The sequence below is a fragment of the Marmota monax genome, unplaced genomic scaffold, assembly GCF_021218885.2.
Source record: "Marmota monax isolate L192 unplaced genomic scaffold, Marmota_monax_Labrador192_F-V1.1 WCK01_AAM20220418_F8-fsc00044, whole genome shotgun sequence".
NCBI lineage: Eukaryota > Metazoa > Chordata > Mammalia > Rodentia > Sciuridae > Marmota > Marmota monax.
In genome coordinates this window covers 8,015,855-8,036,450 of record NW_026695198.1, presented here as the reverse complement: position 1 = coordinate 8,036,450, position 20,596 = coordinate 8,015,855, and the positions used below count along the sequence as shown (strand labels likewise).

Below are 20,596 nucleotides of genomic sequence, written 5' to 3'. Positions count from 1 at the left end.
AAACTAAAATAACATGGGTAATAAGTGCAATTAATTGACAGTTACCAAACTATATATTCATATTGGAGAAAATAAATTTTTCAAAGGCTCATAGAGTATTCACACTGACCTTTTATTAAGCCACAGAAGCAAATTTAACATATTTCATAAAAGAAGTGAAAATTCAGGCAACATTTTGATCATAATACCAAAAGGACAGAAATAAATTTTAAATCAGGAACCAGAAATTTTCTTTCTTATGATTTTTCTTCTACAAAAAATCATCTCATTTAAGCAACTTCTGGATCAAAAAGGAACTATAAATCAAGATTAGAGAATTTCCTGAAAGCAAGATAATGAACATTGTATTTTAAGAACCTTTGGAATTAAAATAAAATCAGAGCCCAGAAGAAAAATTATAACACTAAATACTTTCATGTATTTTAAGAAAAGAAGAAACAAATTACTCTCCAAATGGAAAAGTTGAAAAATGGCACCTATTAAGCTGAAAATAAAAAAAAAATTAAATCTGGTTGTACAAAATAATAACAAGAAATAATAAAATAGTAGTTCATTTTTGAAAATGGGAAAAAATTCAAATATAAAAACTAAATAATCATGAGGAAGGAAACATGACATTAGAGGTAGAAATTATATAAAAGATTCCCCAATTTTTTTTTTCAGTTTTTCCAATTCTATTCTGGTAAAAAGTGCAAATACTTATCTTTCTGTGAAAGTATGGAGGCCTGGTAAGAAAAATGAATCCTATGAAGAGTGAGAATCATATGTCAATTGAAAATGTTTAATATCACTTTACAAAAGGGAAGTCTCCTAAATTGTCATGGATTGCAAATACCTTAAAGACATTTAATGTGATTATACAGGTAAATGCTTAACAACACACTTTCTAGAGAAAAGAAAATCTGGACTTGGCACTTGCCAATTTCTGTGGTGTAAATTCTGTTTTATGGTTGATTTAGCCTTGATGCAATGTTACTGAACAAGGAGTAGAGAAAAGATGGACAGGCATACACCACTGTATAGTTTCTCCCACATCCAAACAATAGACATAAGATTGAGACCATGGATTATAGCAAAACTTAATAAAATAAGTAGGAGGTGATTCATTGCTTTAAGTATGTATTACCTTCATTGAGAGTTTATTTAAAGTTTATATGAATTTAAATTTTTACAGTGCCTGCTTTTAACATTTAGATCAAAAGATCCCCATAGTTTTAACAGCTAATTCTAGCATGTCACTCTAATTTTTGATTAAAGCAGCTCACCTCTGATAACTTATCTTAAAAGATAGACTTGCACTCATGCATGAACTGCAGCATTGTTTGTGCTATCAAAAGACAAAAAGAAAAAAATTCAAGTTTCCACTTGTGAGGGACTAGTTATATAAACTCTGATATACCCACAAAGGGGAACACTCTGAAGAAGTTAAAAATTTTAATTATGCTATGAAATGTAAAAACTGTATCTTGCTATTAAAAATATCTCCAGTATGTACTAGCTACAAGAACAACAAATTATGTGGAACACTGGATATTTTTGTATAAAAAAATGCAGAGAAAGCAATTTCATAAAAAAGTGTATTACATATGAAACTCAAAAAAGTAATTTACTTACATGGGATAGAGGTAGAATGGGAGGATAAAAATAGAATGAGAGGGAGAAACAACTTCTCATTCTATGAGAATTTGTTTATGGTAAATAGTTTATGGTTCATGTGAATGTACTACTAAAACTAATTGACAACCTTTTTAAACCCATTTAAAAAAACCTTTGCTTATTTTCTATTATAAATGGAATTTTCTTATTGTTTACTATCTAAACTTAATAAATTGTACTACACTTATAATTTTAGATGGGGTGTATCATCCAGTTCATATCAATTGTTTTACCCCAAATACATATATTTTGTAGCATTTGATTACACAGTATCTTTCTTTTAATTGTGGAATTGATTCTTTATACTTGCTTTAGTGTCTAAATATACCTCTTTTATAAGTGAGCTTAACACACTATACTAACATTAATGCAGTTTCTCAAAATAATTTCCACTGTGACCATTTGTCTGTTTCATAAAATGTGAGCTAGCTCTTGCACAATGAAGACAATAAAGCCACAGTTCATGCTTCAACCTTGAAGTGAATACTTGACATTCTTCTCACATTTTAATTTTATTCTTATGACTCATCTCTGCTTTCATTTTAACTAAAAATTTTGTGCACCCTGGGAAGGTGAAGAGATCACTGGGTTGGAATTCAAAAGAACTATTCAATTCCTACTTCCTCCACTTATTAAATGATCATGCTTATGGAATTTAACTTCTTGGATTTTGCTTTTTAAATTATATAGCTGACATAGTCAAGATTTTTTTTTGCACAAAATACAGGAATTTATCACGACCAAATGAGACATTATTATCAGAAGTGCTTTGATGAAATCAAAGGCTAACACAAATGTATGATATTCTTATTACTATGACCTCAAAGAGGTGGTTTAATATGATGCATAGATTTTTGAAAAGAAAAAAAATGTTTTTGAAATACAGCTGGATTTAAATTTTGCCGTATTACTGAGAGTATTTATGTCATTTCTATCTTTGTTTACTTTTATCTCTTTACCAAAAAATATTACTTTATAGCACCTACTCCCTCTGCTGTTCATATGTACTTGTTTTCACATTTTGTTGAACTGGGAGCAGAAAAAAAAACAGAGATAAAATCAAACAGAATTCACCTCTGTGTTATCTGAATTATCATTGTAATTATCTCATTCTTTCTTAGGGTAAATTATTCAAACATTCTCTCTCTCTCTCTCTCTCTCTCTCTCTCTCTCTCTCTCTCTCTGGCAGTTTGTAGAGGTATCCTTTGATTTTTTAAAATATTGCTCTTTGACTGCAGTCTAAAGCTTTTAATTTTAGTGGCACATGCAGTAAAATGCTAGATATTGAAGTTTTTTTTTTTTTTTTTTTTTTAAGACAAAAGAGTCAGTTAGAAATGGCAATCCTGGACTACTTGAGCCATTGTTGCTCTGTTCAGGGGACTTTTGTTTCTAGTGCTAACTAAACAGTTGTAGAATCTAGTGCAAAATAAGTATGTTTTGGGCACACACTGCCTTCAGATACGTAGATGATTCTGAATCTGACACCTCTGAAATTCTGAATTCATAATTTCATTAGGCTCACTGAATTTATTCTATCTTAATGAACATACACAGAGCTCTGTAACACTAAACGGAATCCAACAACTTGTTTTCTCTAGATTTGTTATTTGAGTTTTATCACTTAGGTCATAATTTTGCTTTAAGATGCATGTGAAAAAAAAGGAAAAGAAAATGCTATCAAAGTTGTTAAGTCAAATGTAACTACTTTCTCAAGGTAATGCCACCTTTCAAACATAAGCTATCAGTCTGTAAGCACCATCTCTGGCTTTTAGCCCATCCACTCTCACTGCTTCTCTGCAAAATGTAGTATAGGATCTGATGTTATTCTTAATTCACTCAGACAACATAAGTTTAGCAGGTTCCACAAACTGTATTATAAGTAATCACATCAATGTGAACATTTATTAAGTCAAAATGCTTTTTAGTTTTTGTATAAAGGACTTAGGGTTTGGGGAATTTAAGGGTGATAGCAGAAAATTCTGGGTGACCTTGTGTTTAGGTTTGTTACAAGGACTGGCCAGCTAGCATGAGGTCTGTGTTCCCTCTGCAGAGCCGAGAGTATGCACCACTGCCTTGTCCAATAATTTCTGCATCAAGAATCAGGGGGGATGAAAGCCAGGGTATTTGGTTGGGGTTCTGTATAGCCTTTGCTGGGCCATTTAAAGGCGATAAAGAAAGCAATCATTCAGGGACCGAGGAGACGCTCAGTTCCAGGGAAACCAGTTATCCTCTGAACTAGCAGTCAGTCACTCCCTCAATTGTCAGTACTTTTTCCTTCTTGCCCTAAATGTCCTTGCTTACTGGGTTGCACCCTAGTAGTTATGATAATTCTCGGAGATGAAAAGCTCTTGACTTTCATGCTCTCCCCTGACACTCATGTCTTTGTACATCAGATGAAATCCTAAGATGTTTGTATGAACCATGAGCAACACTTTCGCCTAAAGAATGTGCTCATGCCTTTACCATGGCATTTCCCATTCAGTTCTCAGAGACTGGAGAACTTCAAGCCAGTGTTTTCCTATACACTCTGGACAGTAATGATGGTAGTGGCAAGGCATCCATTTGTCCTCTAGACTCTCTTGGGTGGATTACATCAGAGCTAGAGATGTCGATGTTAGTGAAAAGAATCCCAAGGAATTTCCTAATGCAAACCAGGAGCATGCACACACTAGAGAAGAGAACATAATTCCCAGAAACACTCAGTAATGATTAACATATTTTGTGGCTTGGGGGTAGGGACAAGTGACTCTATTGGTCATGACAGAAAACAAACCAATAAAGAGGATAAAAAAAATGGTGAAAGAATTCCTCAGAAATCTAATATGTCTCTATAAAAGAGTTTAGATAAATAAAATGATCTGAGATATGATACCAAGAAAAACTCACAAAATTTTTCAACTTCCTACAAACAATGTCCATAGAAGATAATTAGCTGAGATGCAAAGTGGCTTTGATATGTGTGAGCCCATGGCCTGGCAGAATTGGATCAACTGACCAATCAGGAGCCTTCTCTCTTCACAGTGGCAAATGAGGATGCTGTTTAGTCAATATTCAGCCTAATCATGACCTATTGTGTATGAAGTATATTGTCTATGACCTATTGTATATATATTTTAACCTCAAGGAAAGCATGGACTTTGATGATTAAAGGTTATAATGAACCTCTGCTTAGGGCCCTACTGTATCAATGTTGTTTTGTGGCACTAATGAATTATTTTATTCATACCAAGATAACTCAAAGATAAGCCCTTTCCTAAAAAAAAAATGAAGGCCAGGGCGTGACAACATCATTTTAGTTTCAATCAGGGCATTCTGAAAGACACATGATCAAACACAAAATTGCAGTCTTTTGAAATGAGCTTAAAGAAAACTACAATTGCCAGTCATGGTGGTGCATACCTGTTAACCCAGCACCTCAGGAGGCTGAGGCAGGAAGATCGCAAGTTCAAAGCCAGCCTCAGCAAAATCAAGGTGCTAAGCAACTCAGGGAGCCCTAAATGAAATACAAAATAGAGCTGGAGATACGGCTCAGTGATCGAATGTCCCCGAGTTCAATCCCTTGTAGTCTCCCCTCCCCCCAATAAAGAAAACCACAATCAACTTCCTGTTCTATAAACACAGGTGAACAATGCCTAGGGCACTGGGTGAGTTGCAACATTGCCCAGCTCTTTCCTTGCAGTAGGGTGAGCACAGATTCCACTTAAACCAGGAAACCCAGATCCTCAGTTAGGACAGATCACTACCTCAAACTCAGTAGTTAAGGAAGGTTTAATAAAGAGACTATATATAAGGTATGGAAAATGGGGAAACCAGCAAGGATTTGATTCAGCACTCCAGAGAGAAATAGAAGGAAATTTTTACCACCCTTTTGCCTGAAGCAAAGAAAAAGCAGCATTTCTTGGAGTTTTGAGAGAATAGTTATGCAAAGAGGACTTTGTAGCAGGAGCTGGGCTCTTTGAGGGGGACACAGGTCCATGACAGAATCCTGGGATCATCAGAGAGAACTGAGACAACTGACACAGCTCCACTCTCCACCTGCCCTCTGGATTCTTATCAGGTGTCTCCCATTGTCTGGAGCTAATGAGAACCTTCCTGGACACAGAGCAGGGTGAAAATGTGGAGAGTGGAGAAACAGGCAAACTGAGGATATCCAGCCTACATGGTTCTGGGGAAACTGGAAAAATGGTGCCCCCTGCCCCAGAGCTGAATTCTGGATGCCCAAACAGGACAAAGGCTGAGAACTGGACATTGACCGAAAGAGAAAGCAAATGCATCCTCCCTCACAAGGAGTGCAGTTCTCCTATCCCAATGCTGGCCACAGGGCTGGGCTTTTCTTTTCCTAAAGTTGTGATATAAACTGAGGAATGGCCTCTGGGCAGAATAGAGAGACAAGGGTCTTTCACACTGGCCACCTAACACAGCCTCTGACCTCAGGTAAGAGTTCCTTCCATAGAGAATTTGAAAGTCGCAGGGGTCTTCAAGTCTTCGTATGCTTTATTGTCTGTACATTTCTATCTTAATGACATCCTCTTTGCCAAATATTTGTGTTTTCTGTCCTGAGGATACTGGCAATCACCCTGTACTCCCTGAAATTCTCTTTTCTCTCTCTTCATTTATGCCTGCTCTCTTTACCAGTCTTCTTTACTAGGTCCCTATGAAAGGGCATGGTTTCTTCAGCCTTTTCTCATCAGTTTGATTGGTCTGCCACGCTCACCTCGGTGCCTTCATTCATTTCCATGGCTCTAACTGCTCAGTGTCTCACCTACACTGAAGCTCATCACCCCCACATGATGTACACAAACAAATACCTCCCTGGTGCCTCAAACACAACCTTCCAAAACCAAACCTCATTATGCTCTACTCAAAGCTTGCTGTGATTTCCCTCAAAGTTGTATTTCAGTTAATCGTCCTGTCATTCACTTGGTCACCCAAGCATACTCCTAAGGTAATTCTAGGCGCTTCCTCCTCTCTAACTTCCACATTCATTCAAACTGCAAGTCGTGCCAATTTAATTTCCTAAATGGCTCTCCAAACTACCATCTCTCCATCCTCTCAGCAGCTATGTTGCTTTAGTGTTGAGTCATCTCCTACCTAGACGACTAGGAAAGCTTTAGCGCTGCTCTTTGTCTAAAGGCACCCTTACCTTTCTTGGAATAGTACACTCACAGCCCCACTGCCACTCATTCCCCTCCCTGGGTGCACCACAGTCCTTTTAGAGCTCTGCTTCCGGACTGCTGCTTCCTGTGCCCCACTGCTAGGCTCCACATGTGGTCCTCTCTACCCTCCGCAGGATCTCACCTTCTCACCATTCTGTGTTTGTGACGCAGCAAGCTCCCCACAACCGTCCGGCTCTGATACTACTGCCTTTGTGCCTCTGTGCTTTTTCATCCTGGTAAATTCTTGCTCACATCGAATCTCTACCTTCATGCCATCTTTTCTTCATTACCAGGGATAATCCTTTCCTCCTCTGGATGAATTTTGCACAGATGTTTGATAGACCATTCATTGCCTTGTGTTACCAAAATTTCTTACTCCCTACCCTGGTGCCTGGCGTGTGACTGTCAATGAATTTTCAAATTGGTTGGTTCAGTTCAGTGACAAGTTTCAATATAAAACAAGTTCCAGATTTAAGTCTATGACCATATGAGTTTTTATTTTACCCCTCATTTATATACTGTATATCATACGATGGTGGCTTTTAGCAATAACTGTGAGCAATGCTGATTCAATATGGAACTCCTCTCTTCTCTCTTCCCTTCCAGTACCTTCACCACACTAAAGACAAGAGATTTCAAAAACTCAAATCGGAGCTTGTCTCCCTCCTGTCTCAACTTCTTCAGTGGCTTTCTCTTATTCTGTCACTGAAGTCAAAATAGTTGGCAAGCCAATGGGATGTGCCATCTTACTTTACACCATGCTGTTCTTGACCATCAGGCTCAGACACCTTGACTGCGGTGCCACAAACAGACTCAATTCCTGCCCACCTATCTCTTTCACAAGTGCTGTTCCCTGCTTTGGAATGGTTCTCTACCCCCCCCCCCTCCCTCCAACACCTCTTCACTTGGGTAATAACAATTACAATTTCATGTCAAGTTCAATGCCACTTCTTCAGAAAGAACACCCCTGATGCTGTCACTGACTGTGGTTACCTGGCATCTTCAGGCCTTCAGTATGTATGTGCAAATTGTACACCAGCCACATGTACAATTTCTCACAGGATATTTATACTCCAAAGAAGTCTAACTTAAATATTTGTGATGACAACTTACCCACAAGTGTATGTAACATGTCTCCAAGAGGCAGAACTGTTTTGAAATGTGCACAAACTTGATGCATTGACTGTCACTCTGATTTATTTTTTTCTTCTTAAAACTTTGCCTATATAACGGAGACCAGAGTTGCCTTTATTTAATTTTTAATTAATTATTCATAAAATTTTGAACATTTAGATTCTCTCTCTCATGCCTGAGTGCACATTCCCTTTGAGAAGAGATTGACTTTGTCTTGGTTGTTGTTTCAACTGCACGGCCTGCCTTTAATTCTGCCACTTGGGTCCAGTTAGCAATATGTGTTGAGACTGGCTGCGTCCTGGCTTAGTGTCCTGTGGTGGCTGAACCTGGGGTCTTAAGCAAACAGGGCTGCTCCTTTCAACTTGACACACATTTGCGTCTGTCCACAGAGCCACAAGAAAACAAATAAATCATGATTGGCTGGTGAGTTATTTAGTCATCTGACAGAAATGCCAGAGCTGCTCAGCACCTAAGATGCTTTGTAACATTAACCAATAAAAATCTGTCAACATTTTTTGCTTTTTAAAATGCTTTCCTTGTAGTTAGAAGCTATTTGTATCGAGTAGAATGGCAAGCAGATATAAGTCCTAGTGAGTTTATCATCCAGGATCTATATCAGTATATAATAGTGCATAGCATTTTAGTAGTTTATCTAACACCACAGAAACAGCCACACTTAGCAAACTCAGAGACTCTGGCGGGTTCCCCTGGCAACTAGAGTCGCTTCAAGGCATCTCAATGCTCTGCTCATGTTGACTTCAGTTTATTTTGGCCATTAGTTTGGTTAAGAAAAAGGGAGAAAATTAGGGGTACATAAATTAAACGAAACCACTTTTATTATAATCAGTGTTATTTTATCTTCAAAAGACTATCTCAACTAGTAGGGCTTTCTTTACCAATGATCAGCATTAGGACATCTTCTTACATTTTAGAAGTCCTGGCTGAGTTCTGCATCCTACTTTAGTAATAGAAATATATTCTAGAGAAACCCTTTCATACTCATTATGTACAGTCTGTCTTCTCTATACATGATTGCTGTATCTGTGGATCAACCAACTGCAGATTGAAAAATACATACATATTAAATTGTGGTTTTACTAAACACGTACAGACTTTTTATTTCTTGTCTTTATTCCCTAAAACAATACAGTCTGTTTGCATAGCAGTTGTATTATGTCTAATATATGTCAAATATAATGTCATCTAAAAATGATTGAAAGCTTAGAAGAGGGCATAGCTTATATACAAATACTATGCCATTTTATATAAGGGTCTTAAGCACCTTTGATTTTGATATCTGTGGAGGTTCTGGAACATATCTTCAGAGAATACTGAGGGACAACTATATACATGAGAAAAGGAGATAGAATTTAAATTGTTAGAATTGTATTGTCCGACTCTTAGAATTTTTTACAATTTCAAAACTTTACCTAAATCATTTAAAGTAGTACATTTTCCTTTCTTGTTTTCTTTGTTAAATACCTCCCTCCTAAATTTGTTTTGCGCTTGGGGCATAGGGGGTCTGCATTTGTCTCCTTATATAAAATAGTTCTGTTCAATAGGCACCAGGCAAGAACCTATTGAACATACATGTTTGTACATCTGGAACATATGAGTTTGAACCCAGATCTAGCTATGTGAACCACCTATCTGTATGCTAAATAAAGAAAACAACCACTGTGGAAAGTGAGTGCAAAAGGAAGATAGGCACACTTTCAAAAGTGTGTACCACAAAGACAGTTGTGTCTTTAATGCATGAGATCATAGAAAAATAGATAAGTAATAGATAAAAAGATACATGGGTAATTTTGGATTTCCCAATAGTTTTCATTGACAAACTATTTTTACTTTCTTTTCAACTCTAGTACTATTCAGTTTTTGCTAATTCCAAATAAAACGTCTTTGCTTGGCTAGTTTGGTGATAGCATAGGATCATTTTAGCAGGAATTTAGTCTTTATCCATAGAGGGTAAGATTCTGTTTGTCATCTTCCTTATGGAGAAGTCACCCCTAGATACATGGAGGTTCCAGAAGGGCTGATTATTTTTCAAAAACATGGTACTTTCCAGTAAGAATTTGTACATAGGCAGGGCACCGTGGTGCAGGCTTGTAATCCCAGCAGCTCAGGAGTATCCCCCTCCCCCCCCCCAAAAAAAAAGAATTTACAAACAAACTTAAAGGATACAAGATTTAATAATCTTGAAACTCAAAGTTGAAGTGATACCATTGGCCAAAGGGAAGCTTTTCTTTTGCTCTTTGTATCATACTTCTCCAAAGAGTTGTGCATTTTAAGGCTGTGGGAAACTTCTGGTGACCAAATCTCCTTTGGGGTCAGGGTGTCTTGAAAGAACTAGGAGCCCTCTTCTACTGTGAGCTGATGAAGGGAAGATCTGTCGTGCCCATTAGCGTGCTGAGGTGTGATCTTGAACTATGGAAAACAGTTTGTTAGGCTAAGACAGTGAATCCACTTGGGAAATTCACTGCCTAGCCCTTGTTCTCCTATCCCACCTCCAATACCCAATGAGAAAGGGAATGTCCCCACTTTCTTTCCAGATCTTCACCTCAGTGACAGTCCTGGATCCCTGCCTTTGCCCCAGGGCCTCTTTCACCCAGCTGAATCTGGCAGTAATTCTTGGACTGGCACAGTCATACAAGAAATCGTGGTGACTGAGTGTCTCTACAGAGGTTAAATTCTGGGCTTAGAGTAAAGAAGGGCAGTGTGATGGCTTCCAGGATTAATGTAGGGGAGAGAAACACCATCACCCTCCAGGACCAGGAACGAGGCCTGGGTAAGGACAGTGGTTTGTCTTGGCAGGTAATAACACGCTATACAGTTAGTACCTATAAGATGCAGTTTAGGTGCAGCCTGCCACTCCAATTGAGGCAGACTGAAAGTTACAAAATGCACAGGCAATTCTAAGTATGCACCTGAAAACATTGATATTTTACGACCTGGTCTTATTCTAACTGGATTATTTCACAACTTTATATGACTCGCTCAAACAAACAAAATACAGATAAAATTACCATAGCTTTTCTCATTTTTTTTTGAAAAAAAAAGATGTGTCAGACAATAAATTCTAAACACATTATGAATTATCCAGATGAACACTGGCACTAAATAAGCATGCCTCTTCCTATTACTGAATGTAAATGACCCAGAGCTCAGACTTAGGTCACTGGGGAGGCTTTAGAAGCATTAAAGCAGTGTGCGCCTCTAGCCAGTTAGTGCTCAGGGTGAGTCTGCGGGGCCTCTCCTTGGGCGGCTGGGCTGGTGGGGGGCGGGGGGATAGCTCCGAGTGGGCGGGGCCGAGCGCGATGGGCGGGCCTCGGGCGGGAGCCAGAGCCCAGCTCTCAGCCAGCGGGTACCCAGCGCCTGGCTTCATCCTACCTGCTTCCAGTCTCTCTAAACTGCCTCCAGTAGTGGGAGCCCCGCACTGAGTGAGCAGTACAGACCAGGACCGTGTTTGGCAAAACGCGCTCTACTCAGAGCGTCAGAGGGGTCCAAGAGCCAGTGACGCCGGGCGACAGGTGCACACAGATCCCGAAGGCTGAGCCAGACCTGGGAACGCGCGGTTCCACCGCTACTACTTCGTTTGCCACTGGGAACAAGAGGTGAGCTTTGGGCTTAGGAGGCGCAGTCCCAGCTAGGACTCTGTGCTCTGGGCGGGAGGGGGGGGTCCCTTGTCCTTGGAACTCAGATCAGCATATTGCGGACAGTTCTACCAGTGGACAGTACCTAGGAATTGGCGGGGGTCATCTTAGAAGCGAGTTCTCTCCACCCCTGCGGGTCATCAAGAGGGGCGTCAGCTGACTGGGAAGGCAGCGAGGTCGGTCCTCCCCATCCCGCCCCCCGGGGGAATGTGCGACGGGATGAGCATCCAGGGGCTGCTGGTCTCCAGCGCTGCCAGCCTCTGAGCGCTGGCCCCCGCGCTGGCAAAGTTTGCCCGTCCGGGTCCAACGTGTCCTCTCGCTTCCACAGCCTCGCAGGTGCCACCTTTCCTCGACCTCCAGCTGCAGCCGCCCCGCGATGGAGTCACCGGTCCAGATCTTCCGTGGGGAGCCAGGCCCCACCTGCGCCCCCAGCGCCTGCCTGCTCCCCAACAGCAGCGCTTGGTTCCCCGGCTGGGCCGAGTCAGGCAACGGCAGCGCCGGCTCCGAGGAAGCTCAGCTGGAGCCCGCGCACATCTCCCCCGCCATCCCTGTCATCATCACCGCGGTCTACTCGGTGGTGTTCGTCGTGGGCTTGGTGGGCAACTCGCTGGTAATGTTCGTGATCATCCGGTGAGCACCTGGGTCAGGGCGTGGCGGAGACAGGACGAGGCAGGGAGGGAAGCGGCGGGATCCTGGAGCAGCCAGCCTGGTGGTGGGGGACTCCTCTGTGCAGGGTTCAGGAGATTCTGAGAGGGTTGTTTCTTAAAACAGGCGAAGGATTTCCTAGGAGAGCTTTTAGTGGGGGACTGCAGGCCTGAAGCGCCTCCAGGATTTAAGAGAGACCTACCCCACTCCCCATCCCAGGGCACCAAAACCCTCTGAAAACAGTGTGTGTGAAGGTACCAAGGTTCAGACTGTATGGGCAATGTCTCTTGATCAAGAAGCCAGACCATTTTCGTGGCATTTTACCTGGTTGCCTGCTCCAGTTTGCAGCACTTTGTTTGCCCTTTAAATATTTCTTAAGATGAATTTCAGGCCCCTCAAGTGCACTGAAGGCAATTCAGAATTTTCTGTGACTCATCAGACTGATGTTATGGTTTATGAAACAAACAAACAAAGCCTGATATTCTATTTAAGGTTATAATACTCCATATAGGAGCCTTTTTAGTACTAAAATGCTTCATATCTTTACACTATCAGTGACTTTTGTAAATTAGCCAACTAATATTCATCCTCTAAACTGTGGACTGTGCAGATACTTTTAAAATTGCTTTGCTGTTTCTTCCCCACTATGAGATATTGAAGGTTTTATTTTATTGCTCTTTTGTGGAATTTTGTTGATGTCAACTTCCAATAAAGTTCCAAATATCCACATATGTGCTAAATTTCTGGTAAGTAAACTGATTCTTAATTTTAAATAGACAGAAAAGGGAAAAGATGTACTTTGTTATGTATGCCTTTTGAGATATATGTGCTTCACTTTCTCAAGACAAAATGCTGAGGAAATACACCTTGGAGAGTGTATAAGGAAGCTTACATTCCTTCCTGTTGTCCCTGAAAATGGAGGAGGCAAGTTGCCCTGATTAAGGACATCGAAAGGATGAAGAACTAATTATTTCTTCTTCCTCCTCCTCTTCTTCTTCTCTTCTTCTTATTCCCATTCCCCTTCTCCTTCTTCTTTTCTTCATCTTCATGTTGACTTTAGTTTTGAGGCAGAGCCTTTAATTGTGAACTTTAAAAACAATATCTACAGTAGCATGAATCTTTCTCCTGGAAAGTCACCATAATTAAATTTCCTCTTTATCTTTTTGGTGGGGAGGGAGCTTTGAAATGTCAGGTCTTTTATCTCCAACTATACTCAGAAGTTAAAAATCATTAGTTAAGCCTTTAAATACATATTATAAAGCTCACTTTACAGTTAGAATCTGTAGCATGCTACCCTTAGTTTCCCTATTGCTTATCGCATTTCACAGCAATTTCTATGTGATGAGTAAAGAATATGAGAAAATATGTTAAAGACAAATCATTGGTCCAAGTCATTAGTAATTTCAGGACTGGTTTCCATTCAAAGAGAAAATTACACAAAAGAACAGACAACTGTATTCTACACTGTAATTAAAAATTTTAGGAGATCTTGGTATAGAGGTCCATTTTTTTTTTTTTGGTAATGAAACATTGTTATACAAAAAGAGGACTCTGACAAACACATCTCCTCTGTTTCTACTCATGTCATATTAAGTGCTTAAGTGAAACAGATATATATTATTGTTACTCCAATGAGTACCTGAAATTTTGAGTTTGAAAAGAGCTTCCTAGCTGCTCTTCAATGTTTTAAATGGCTGTAGACTAGAATTAAAAAGAATGGAGAATCCTAAAGCAGCACTTAGATGCTCTGTGCAAAGATAGACATGTTGGGAGGAAGAAAGGAATTCTTGCAGATTACATAGGACTTTATTGGATAGACTTCCCAAAGATAGCCAGTATTAAAATTTGTTAGATGGAGATAAATTCAGCTAAAAATATTTTAAAAAGTAGTTCACAGAACAATGTCACCCAGTCTCCTACCACATTCTCATTATTAAGAGGTTAAGTATGACAATAAATGAAAATGAAGTGTTACACTGCTACCCTGGAAATCCAGGTATGACAGTTCACTTAAATTCATAGCCAAAAGGGTAAAAATAAGTTTTTAGAATTTGTTCATGCTGAGAGATGATTCAAGAATTGAAAAATAAAACCTTTGAAGAAAAGGTGATGGGCTTGGGTTTACTTAGCTCAGGAGAAGAATAGGATGATGATTCAAGAGAGGGCAACAAGAAGGAGGTTTGATATGCTTTTCAGGACTGAGCCAGGTCAAGTGTGGAATCCACATGCCATTCTTCTAATGGAAATTGGGGGCTTGACCACTTTGCTTGAAAAGATGGAGGATCACTTTTGAGAAAGACACTGCTTTAAGATATTATACATGGAAAAAGTTCCTAGTGTAACTCAGTCTTAAAGAAAATCCTTTTAGAGGTGACAATTAGATGCTTAAATGAAGGGCAGTTTATAGGTCTAGGATGGAGAGCTCCAACTTGGGGAGAAAATCAGAACTGTGGAACTAGAGCTTTGGAAAACTAGAGCTTGATGACTATTTTTAGACCTACCTTACAGATAGTTTTTCCCACCTTGGGCACCTGGGAATGCTGCCCAGTATCTTCTGAAGATATTTAAAGTTTCAAGGGTTCTCATCATTTACTGTGCACCAACAATCATGACCCACTAATGTTAGGGCACATCAACATTTCACTGTGAAAACCCTAAAATCTATGTACTCCCGCCTCTTCCCCTTGCCAGACTTTGGGAGCTGTGATCCTTGGATGTGCCCTTGGGTATGCTTCGCAGGTTCCTAGTGCCATGTTAAACTTTAGTAAACACTCTTGTCCAGCACACCTGTACTCTGGACCTTGGCAGGCAGCCCTACATCTGACATCTTAAACATCCAATCTCCTACCTTTACCACAACTTTCCATGCTTAACAAATGTCTCCTGCATTAACAAGGATGATTAAAATTTAATAAATGCTTAATATGTGTCATATAGGAAAATCTATCTACTTCATGGGAATTATTTTATTTAATCTTAATAGCAATAGATGTATTATTACAATGCCCATTTAACAAATTAGAAGACCAAAGCAAGGGCAGATTAAACAAACTAAGGTCACTCTTGTTTTTCTATGTCCCTATCCTATTTTCTAACATGAGCCAATTTCTTCTCCCATTTCCTATAAAAATGGAAGCCAGAATTAAATATGCACTGGCTCCCAAACTTTTCATCTGACTATATTTTCTTTTAACAGTTAATGAATGACCTTAACCAGTAGGTCACTGAGGGAGGAGAATTCAGTTTCTGTGGTGTCTTCTCCTGTGCATATTGATATCTACTCTCTCTACATTCTGTTCCATCTCAGGGGAAGAACTTCTTTATTTCTATACCAGTTCCTGTGTTTTGACCCTCATATCCTTTGGAGGCTTTGCTATACAGTTATCTCCTTTTACTCTCCCTGTCCACTGTCTCTTGTCCATTCAGCACATTAACATGCTCAATATCCACCAACCCTCCATTTTTCTGAGTTCCTCTAGCTAATGTCCTTTATCAACCTGTGTTTTGCAATAGCTGACTTCTTGGAGGAATAATCTATCTTTTTGGTTTCATTTTCTTCCCCATTCCTCTTTTTCCTGGTTCCACTTAGTTGCTTTGCTTGAGACTCCTGTACCAAAGTTATGGCTTTATGTTTCAGAGGCTTGTTGGAGTTTGGTTGGTGCCTGACATCTGTGGAGGTCTGGCATGCTTTGCCCAACCTTGGGTTTCTCTGAAAACCCTCATTCCTCAGTTTCCCCCTCATCTTCTGGGCTTCTCTTCACATATTCCTCTTCCTCTGATGTTTTTCCTAGGGTCTTCTCAGCTGTCTTACGTCCCACTTGACATATTCTTTGTATTAGTCAAGGCTTAACCAGATAAGCAGAACCAGTAGTGGACATACATGCTAAGAGATGTCTTGCAAGGAATTGTGTTACATGGTTGTGGAGCTAGCTGGCTGGGCACATCCAAAATCCATAAAGGACAGGCTGCAGAAAGCTGGAAAGGACAGGCTAATATCCCCAAGTAGAATTTCTTCCCCAGCAAACCCCAATTCTGCTCATAAGGTTTATACATCAAGCCCACTTAGATGATCTAAGATGATCTCCCTATGGTCTAGAATGATCTCAGCTAATTATGTCCTTTAATCACTTCTAGAAAACACCTTCACAGCAACACTCAAATAGGTGTTTGAAGACCTAGTCACGGACTGGCTGAGAGGATACAGCAGACTGTCCATTACACCCCCTTTCAATGGCTTGGTCCATTCTTGTGACTTTAACTGTCAGGTACATTCTGAAAAATCCTAAATCCAATCTCTGCCTCCCAGTTATCCATCCCTTCTGCAGACTCAACTAACTTCCTTTCTGGATGACTCTATGTGATGATCTCACTAGCATCTTGGGTTTCTAGAACATCTGCCTACCCTGGTCTGCAAGGACTGAACTTACCAAGTGCCATAGACTGGGTGGCTTAAATAGCAGAAAGTCATTGTCTCAGTTTTGGATGCCAAAGTCTGAGGTCAAGGTATGCACTGGGGTGGCCTTCTCTGAGTTCTGCTTTTTGCTTATAGATGTCTATCTTCTCCCTGTGTCCTAATATGGTCTCTCTGTACACAGTTGTATCCAAATCTCCACTTTTTATAAAGGCAACAATAATATCAGATTAGGACATACCAAGATGTCCTCATTTGACCTTATTTACTTCTTTGGAGGCCCTGTCTCTGAGGTATTAGTGACTAGGACATTAACATAGTAATTTGGGGAGGACACAGCTCAACCCAAACACAACCCCTTCTCCCTCTATTCTCCTTAAGAGAACACTCTTCTCAAGCTTCAAATTCCATAATGTTATGTTTATTTTTGTTTAATTTAGAGGAAAGCTATACTTCTGTAAAGGTGTATGAATAAACAAGGAAATTTTTACTAAAAAAAACAGGATCATAAAATTCTTTGATTATTGGTCATAAGTTTTGCCTTTCCCATTTCTCATTAGTTTCCACTAATTAGTTGCTAGAGTTCAGTCCTCTCCTGACCTTGCCCTGGGAGTAGAAGTCTTATGCCTCCTTCTCCTTCAGCCTTAGCACATTGAAATTTCTCTACGGGGGTGACTTTATAAGGGATTCAGAGGAAAAACAAACCAAAAAAGAATATGGAAATTGTTACACTTGCTAAACTCAAATTTCTTCTCCAAAGGCAACAAACAACCCAAGTTTTCTGGGTGTGGAGCTTGATCTTCATGAAGGCACCTATTTTCTTGCTCATAATTGGAGGAAAGAGCATTTTTCCCTCCGCTGTTGAGCAGAAGTTCCATGCTTCTCTCTCCTAGGTTCTGTGGCATGTTCTACTCACTCAGGGCACTGCTGGGCCAGTCTGGTCCCTTGGTAACTGTATAAAGAGCTGGAGTTGTATGTAAAGGAATAGGGTAGCCCAGAGTGTCTGTCACAGTGCCTGCCTCTTTTCGTCCCCCTCCTTGAAATACTTATTGTCATCACTGCAGTGGTGTGTATATACGTCTCTCACAGACTCACAAGTGTCACCATAGCCCACCTTAGATAATGTTCCCCCAAACCACATGTAGAGAGGTATTAACAAAAACACCAAGGTGCAATGCTGTGCCTGCATAATTCACCATCTGCTGCCCCCTGTTGTACACTGGCCTTGTCTGAGGCTTTGAATAGTGCATTCTCATTTTTCCTAAATCCTGTTTTGGAACCAGCGTTACACATTTCCTTTGATGCAAACGTCACAGAAATAACTTCAGGAATTAAAAGCCTATCTTTCACTTTTCAAAGAAATTTGTACCTTTTGGACAGCCTCTCAAAAAAGAGAATCAGTTTCATTGTAATTGCTTGTATGGATTAGCTAAAATTATTTTCCTACCCTTGGGATGTGTGATTGCAGAAGAAGTCCAAAACCTGGTGCAACCATTTCAAGGGTCAGAGATCAAACAAGTGTGAAGAGGGAAGGAGGGAAGGAGGGGGATGAGGGGGAGGGATGGAGGAAGTAAATTCATTTGGAGACCTGGTATAAGGCTCTTAAAACTTTAACAAACTCAAAAAAAATTGTAGCTTCCAAAATTACTTCTCAATTCTATTGGCTTTACAGTTTTTCCTGGTGTCTGCCTCACTCTTCATTTTGAGAGGGATTCATTTTTCTCTGGAAGAGAAGAGTTCCTCCTTTCATTCCAGATTAACTTTTGGATGAACTCAATTATTGCCCCAGGAGGCTCTGAGCCCTGTATGGCTGCAGGACAGATGCCTTTCTAAAGTTTGGCTCATGTGATTTTAGTGGTACAAGTAATATAGACTTAGAACTGGGTTAATAAGAGAAAGTTTCAGAATAACATTTTTTATTCCTCAGTGGAAAAATCAAACAGTAGTTCCCTCCTCTTCTTTTAGAGGGAATTCCAGTTTCTGTCTTAGATAAGAAGAACTTATGTAAGAATAGATTTTAGGAATGGGATAATATTTTAGAAGGCTTGTGGGTTATTATTTGTTTGATGCTTGCTGTACTGATTAAGCAAATTGAAATTTAAATGAAAGATAAGGAAAACATGATGAAATGAGAGATTCCAAAGAAACTGGTCAGAAGCTGGAGGGGGAGACCTTAAGTTTAGGCATGACTGGAGTTAGGAGCATGTAGAGATCAGGTACCACAATAGGCATGATTTTCTTAGCTCCTATTGAACATTAGCTCATTTAAATTAACAACAAACCTATGAAATAAGGATTGTTAGAGTTTTCTTTTTTTCCAGATGGGACATAAAACTGCAGTTTCAAGTATCTGTCTGAGGGCCCATGATTGCTCAATGACCAATCTAATATCTGAGCCCAGGGTCTGTCTAACTCTAAATCTCTCTCTTCTTTCTGCCTTACTGTGTTGCTTCCTACCCAGGGAAGGAGCAACTTCATCTGACAGAGGGCATAGCAGAAAGGGTAATCACAGGGCCTCTCTACTAGTCCACACTCTAAGACTTGACCCTATCTGAGTCAGATTTATATGTGAAGATATGGAGTGGAATTAAAAATATCCACATACCTCTAGGCACCAAGTAGCTTTGCATTAAGAAACAACATGCTAGTTTGTAATTTTAACTTTCTTCTGGGAGCTGGCAGATATGATAACTTTCACACTGCATGCACAACTGGGTGCACTCAAATATTTGTTCTGGGGGTTGAAAGGGTGCACCATGACACCACTGTAACTAGTGAGACAGAGGAATGAGCTGTTCCTGGGGCACTGGCTAGTCCTGTGAAATTCCTACTTGGATAGTCCCGTGAAATTCCTACTTGGATAGTCCCTGTATTTCTTGGCTACTGCCCTTCAGGGGCAGACTGCCAGGGTGCAATGCAGCTGCACACCTGGGATCCTGGCTGTGCATTGCTACTTGTGTGCAACTGCAGTACAACGGCTCAGGAACTCAGGTTCCTTTGGAGTTCTGCTCAAGACTTTTGCTCTGTGCATGTGAAGGAGTAATGCAGGGTAACTGTAAGTGTCGGAATCCTATGTGAATATGAGTCTTTTAGGATATTATAGACTGAGGAGATATCAGTCAAATCATTGGAGAAACAATGACTGAATTTACTTTCTTTTTAGAAAATGAGTAAACCACTGCCCTTTTGTAAACAAACACAATTCCACTAGCAAGTAATCCAGGAGGATATTTAGCAAATTAATGTCATTGAGACAAACCAAGGCTATCTGGAGAATTAGTGAAACAAACTCATTCTCTTTTTAAATGTGAGAAGTCACATTAGGACCATAATTATTATTCCTGATCATTTTATTTTCACTGAAATTTTTAGAGTGACTTCTCTAAAAAGTAGTTTTAGGTACACAGCAAAATTGATTGGGAAATATAGATTTCTCATATACTACCTTCCCCTCACAAGCATAGCCTCCCCCATTATCAATATTCACACCAGAATGGGACATTGGTTATAACTGATGAACCTATATTGGCAAAGCATTATCACCCAGAGCTCATAGTTTACATTAAGGTTCATTCTCACCACAAGCCTTTTGAGATCTAATAGGCATATAAAAATTGTATGTATCCAAGATGTACAAGGTGATGGTTTGTACTGTAGTTTAGATCATGATGTCCCATGCATTGAAGGCTTGGTCACAAGTATGTGGTGATGTTAGAAGGTGATGGAGTCTTTAGGTGGTGTGGCTAAGTGGGAGGTTAGTGTCCTTGAAAAGGATATTGGGGCTCTGGCTTTCCTGTCTCTCCTTCTCTTCAATCTCTTCTCTCTCTCTCCCTCTCTCTCTCAAAACAAAGTGAAAACACCTCCATTGTCACATGCTCCCACCATGACATATCATTGGCTACAGACACCCCCCACCAAAATAAATGGGCCAAATGACCAGA

General features: G+C 40.0%; 1 protein-coding gene across 1 annotated transcript in view; it reads left to right on the top strand.

Annotated features, from left to right (window-relative positions):
* The first annotated feature begins 11,293 nt into the window (after positions 1-11,293).
* Positions 11,294-20,596, top strand: part of Oprk1 (opioid receptor kappa 1) — a 29,580-nt gene continuing 20,277 nt past the window's right edge. Inside the window, exons 1-2 of the mRNA XM_046428633.2 lie at positions 11,294-11,560; positions 11,928-12,229. Coding sequence (XP_046284589.1) covers positions 11,976-12,229 — 254 coding nt within the window. The 5' untranslated portion in view covers positions 11,294-11,560; positions 11,928-11,975. The remainder of the gene's footprint in view (positions 11,561-11,927; positions 12,230-20,596) is intronic.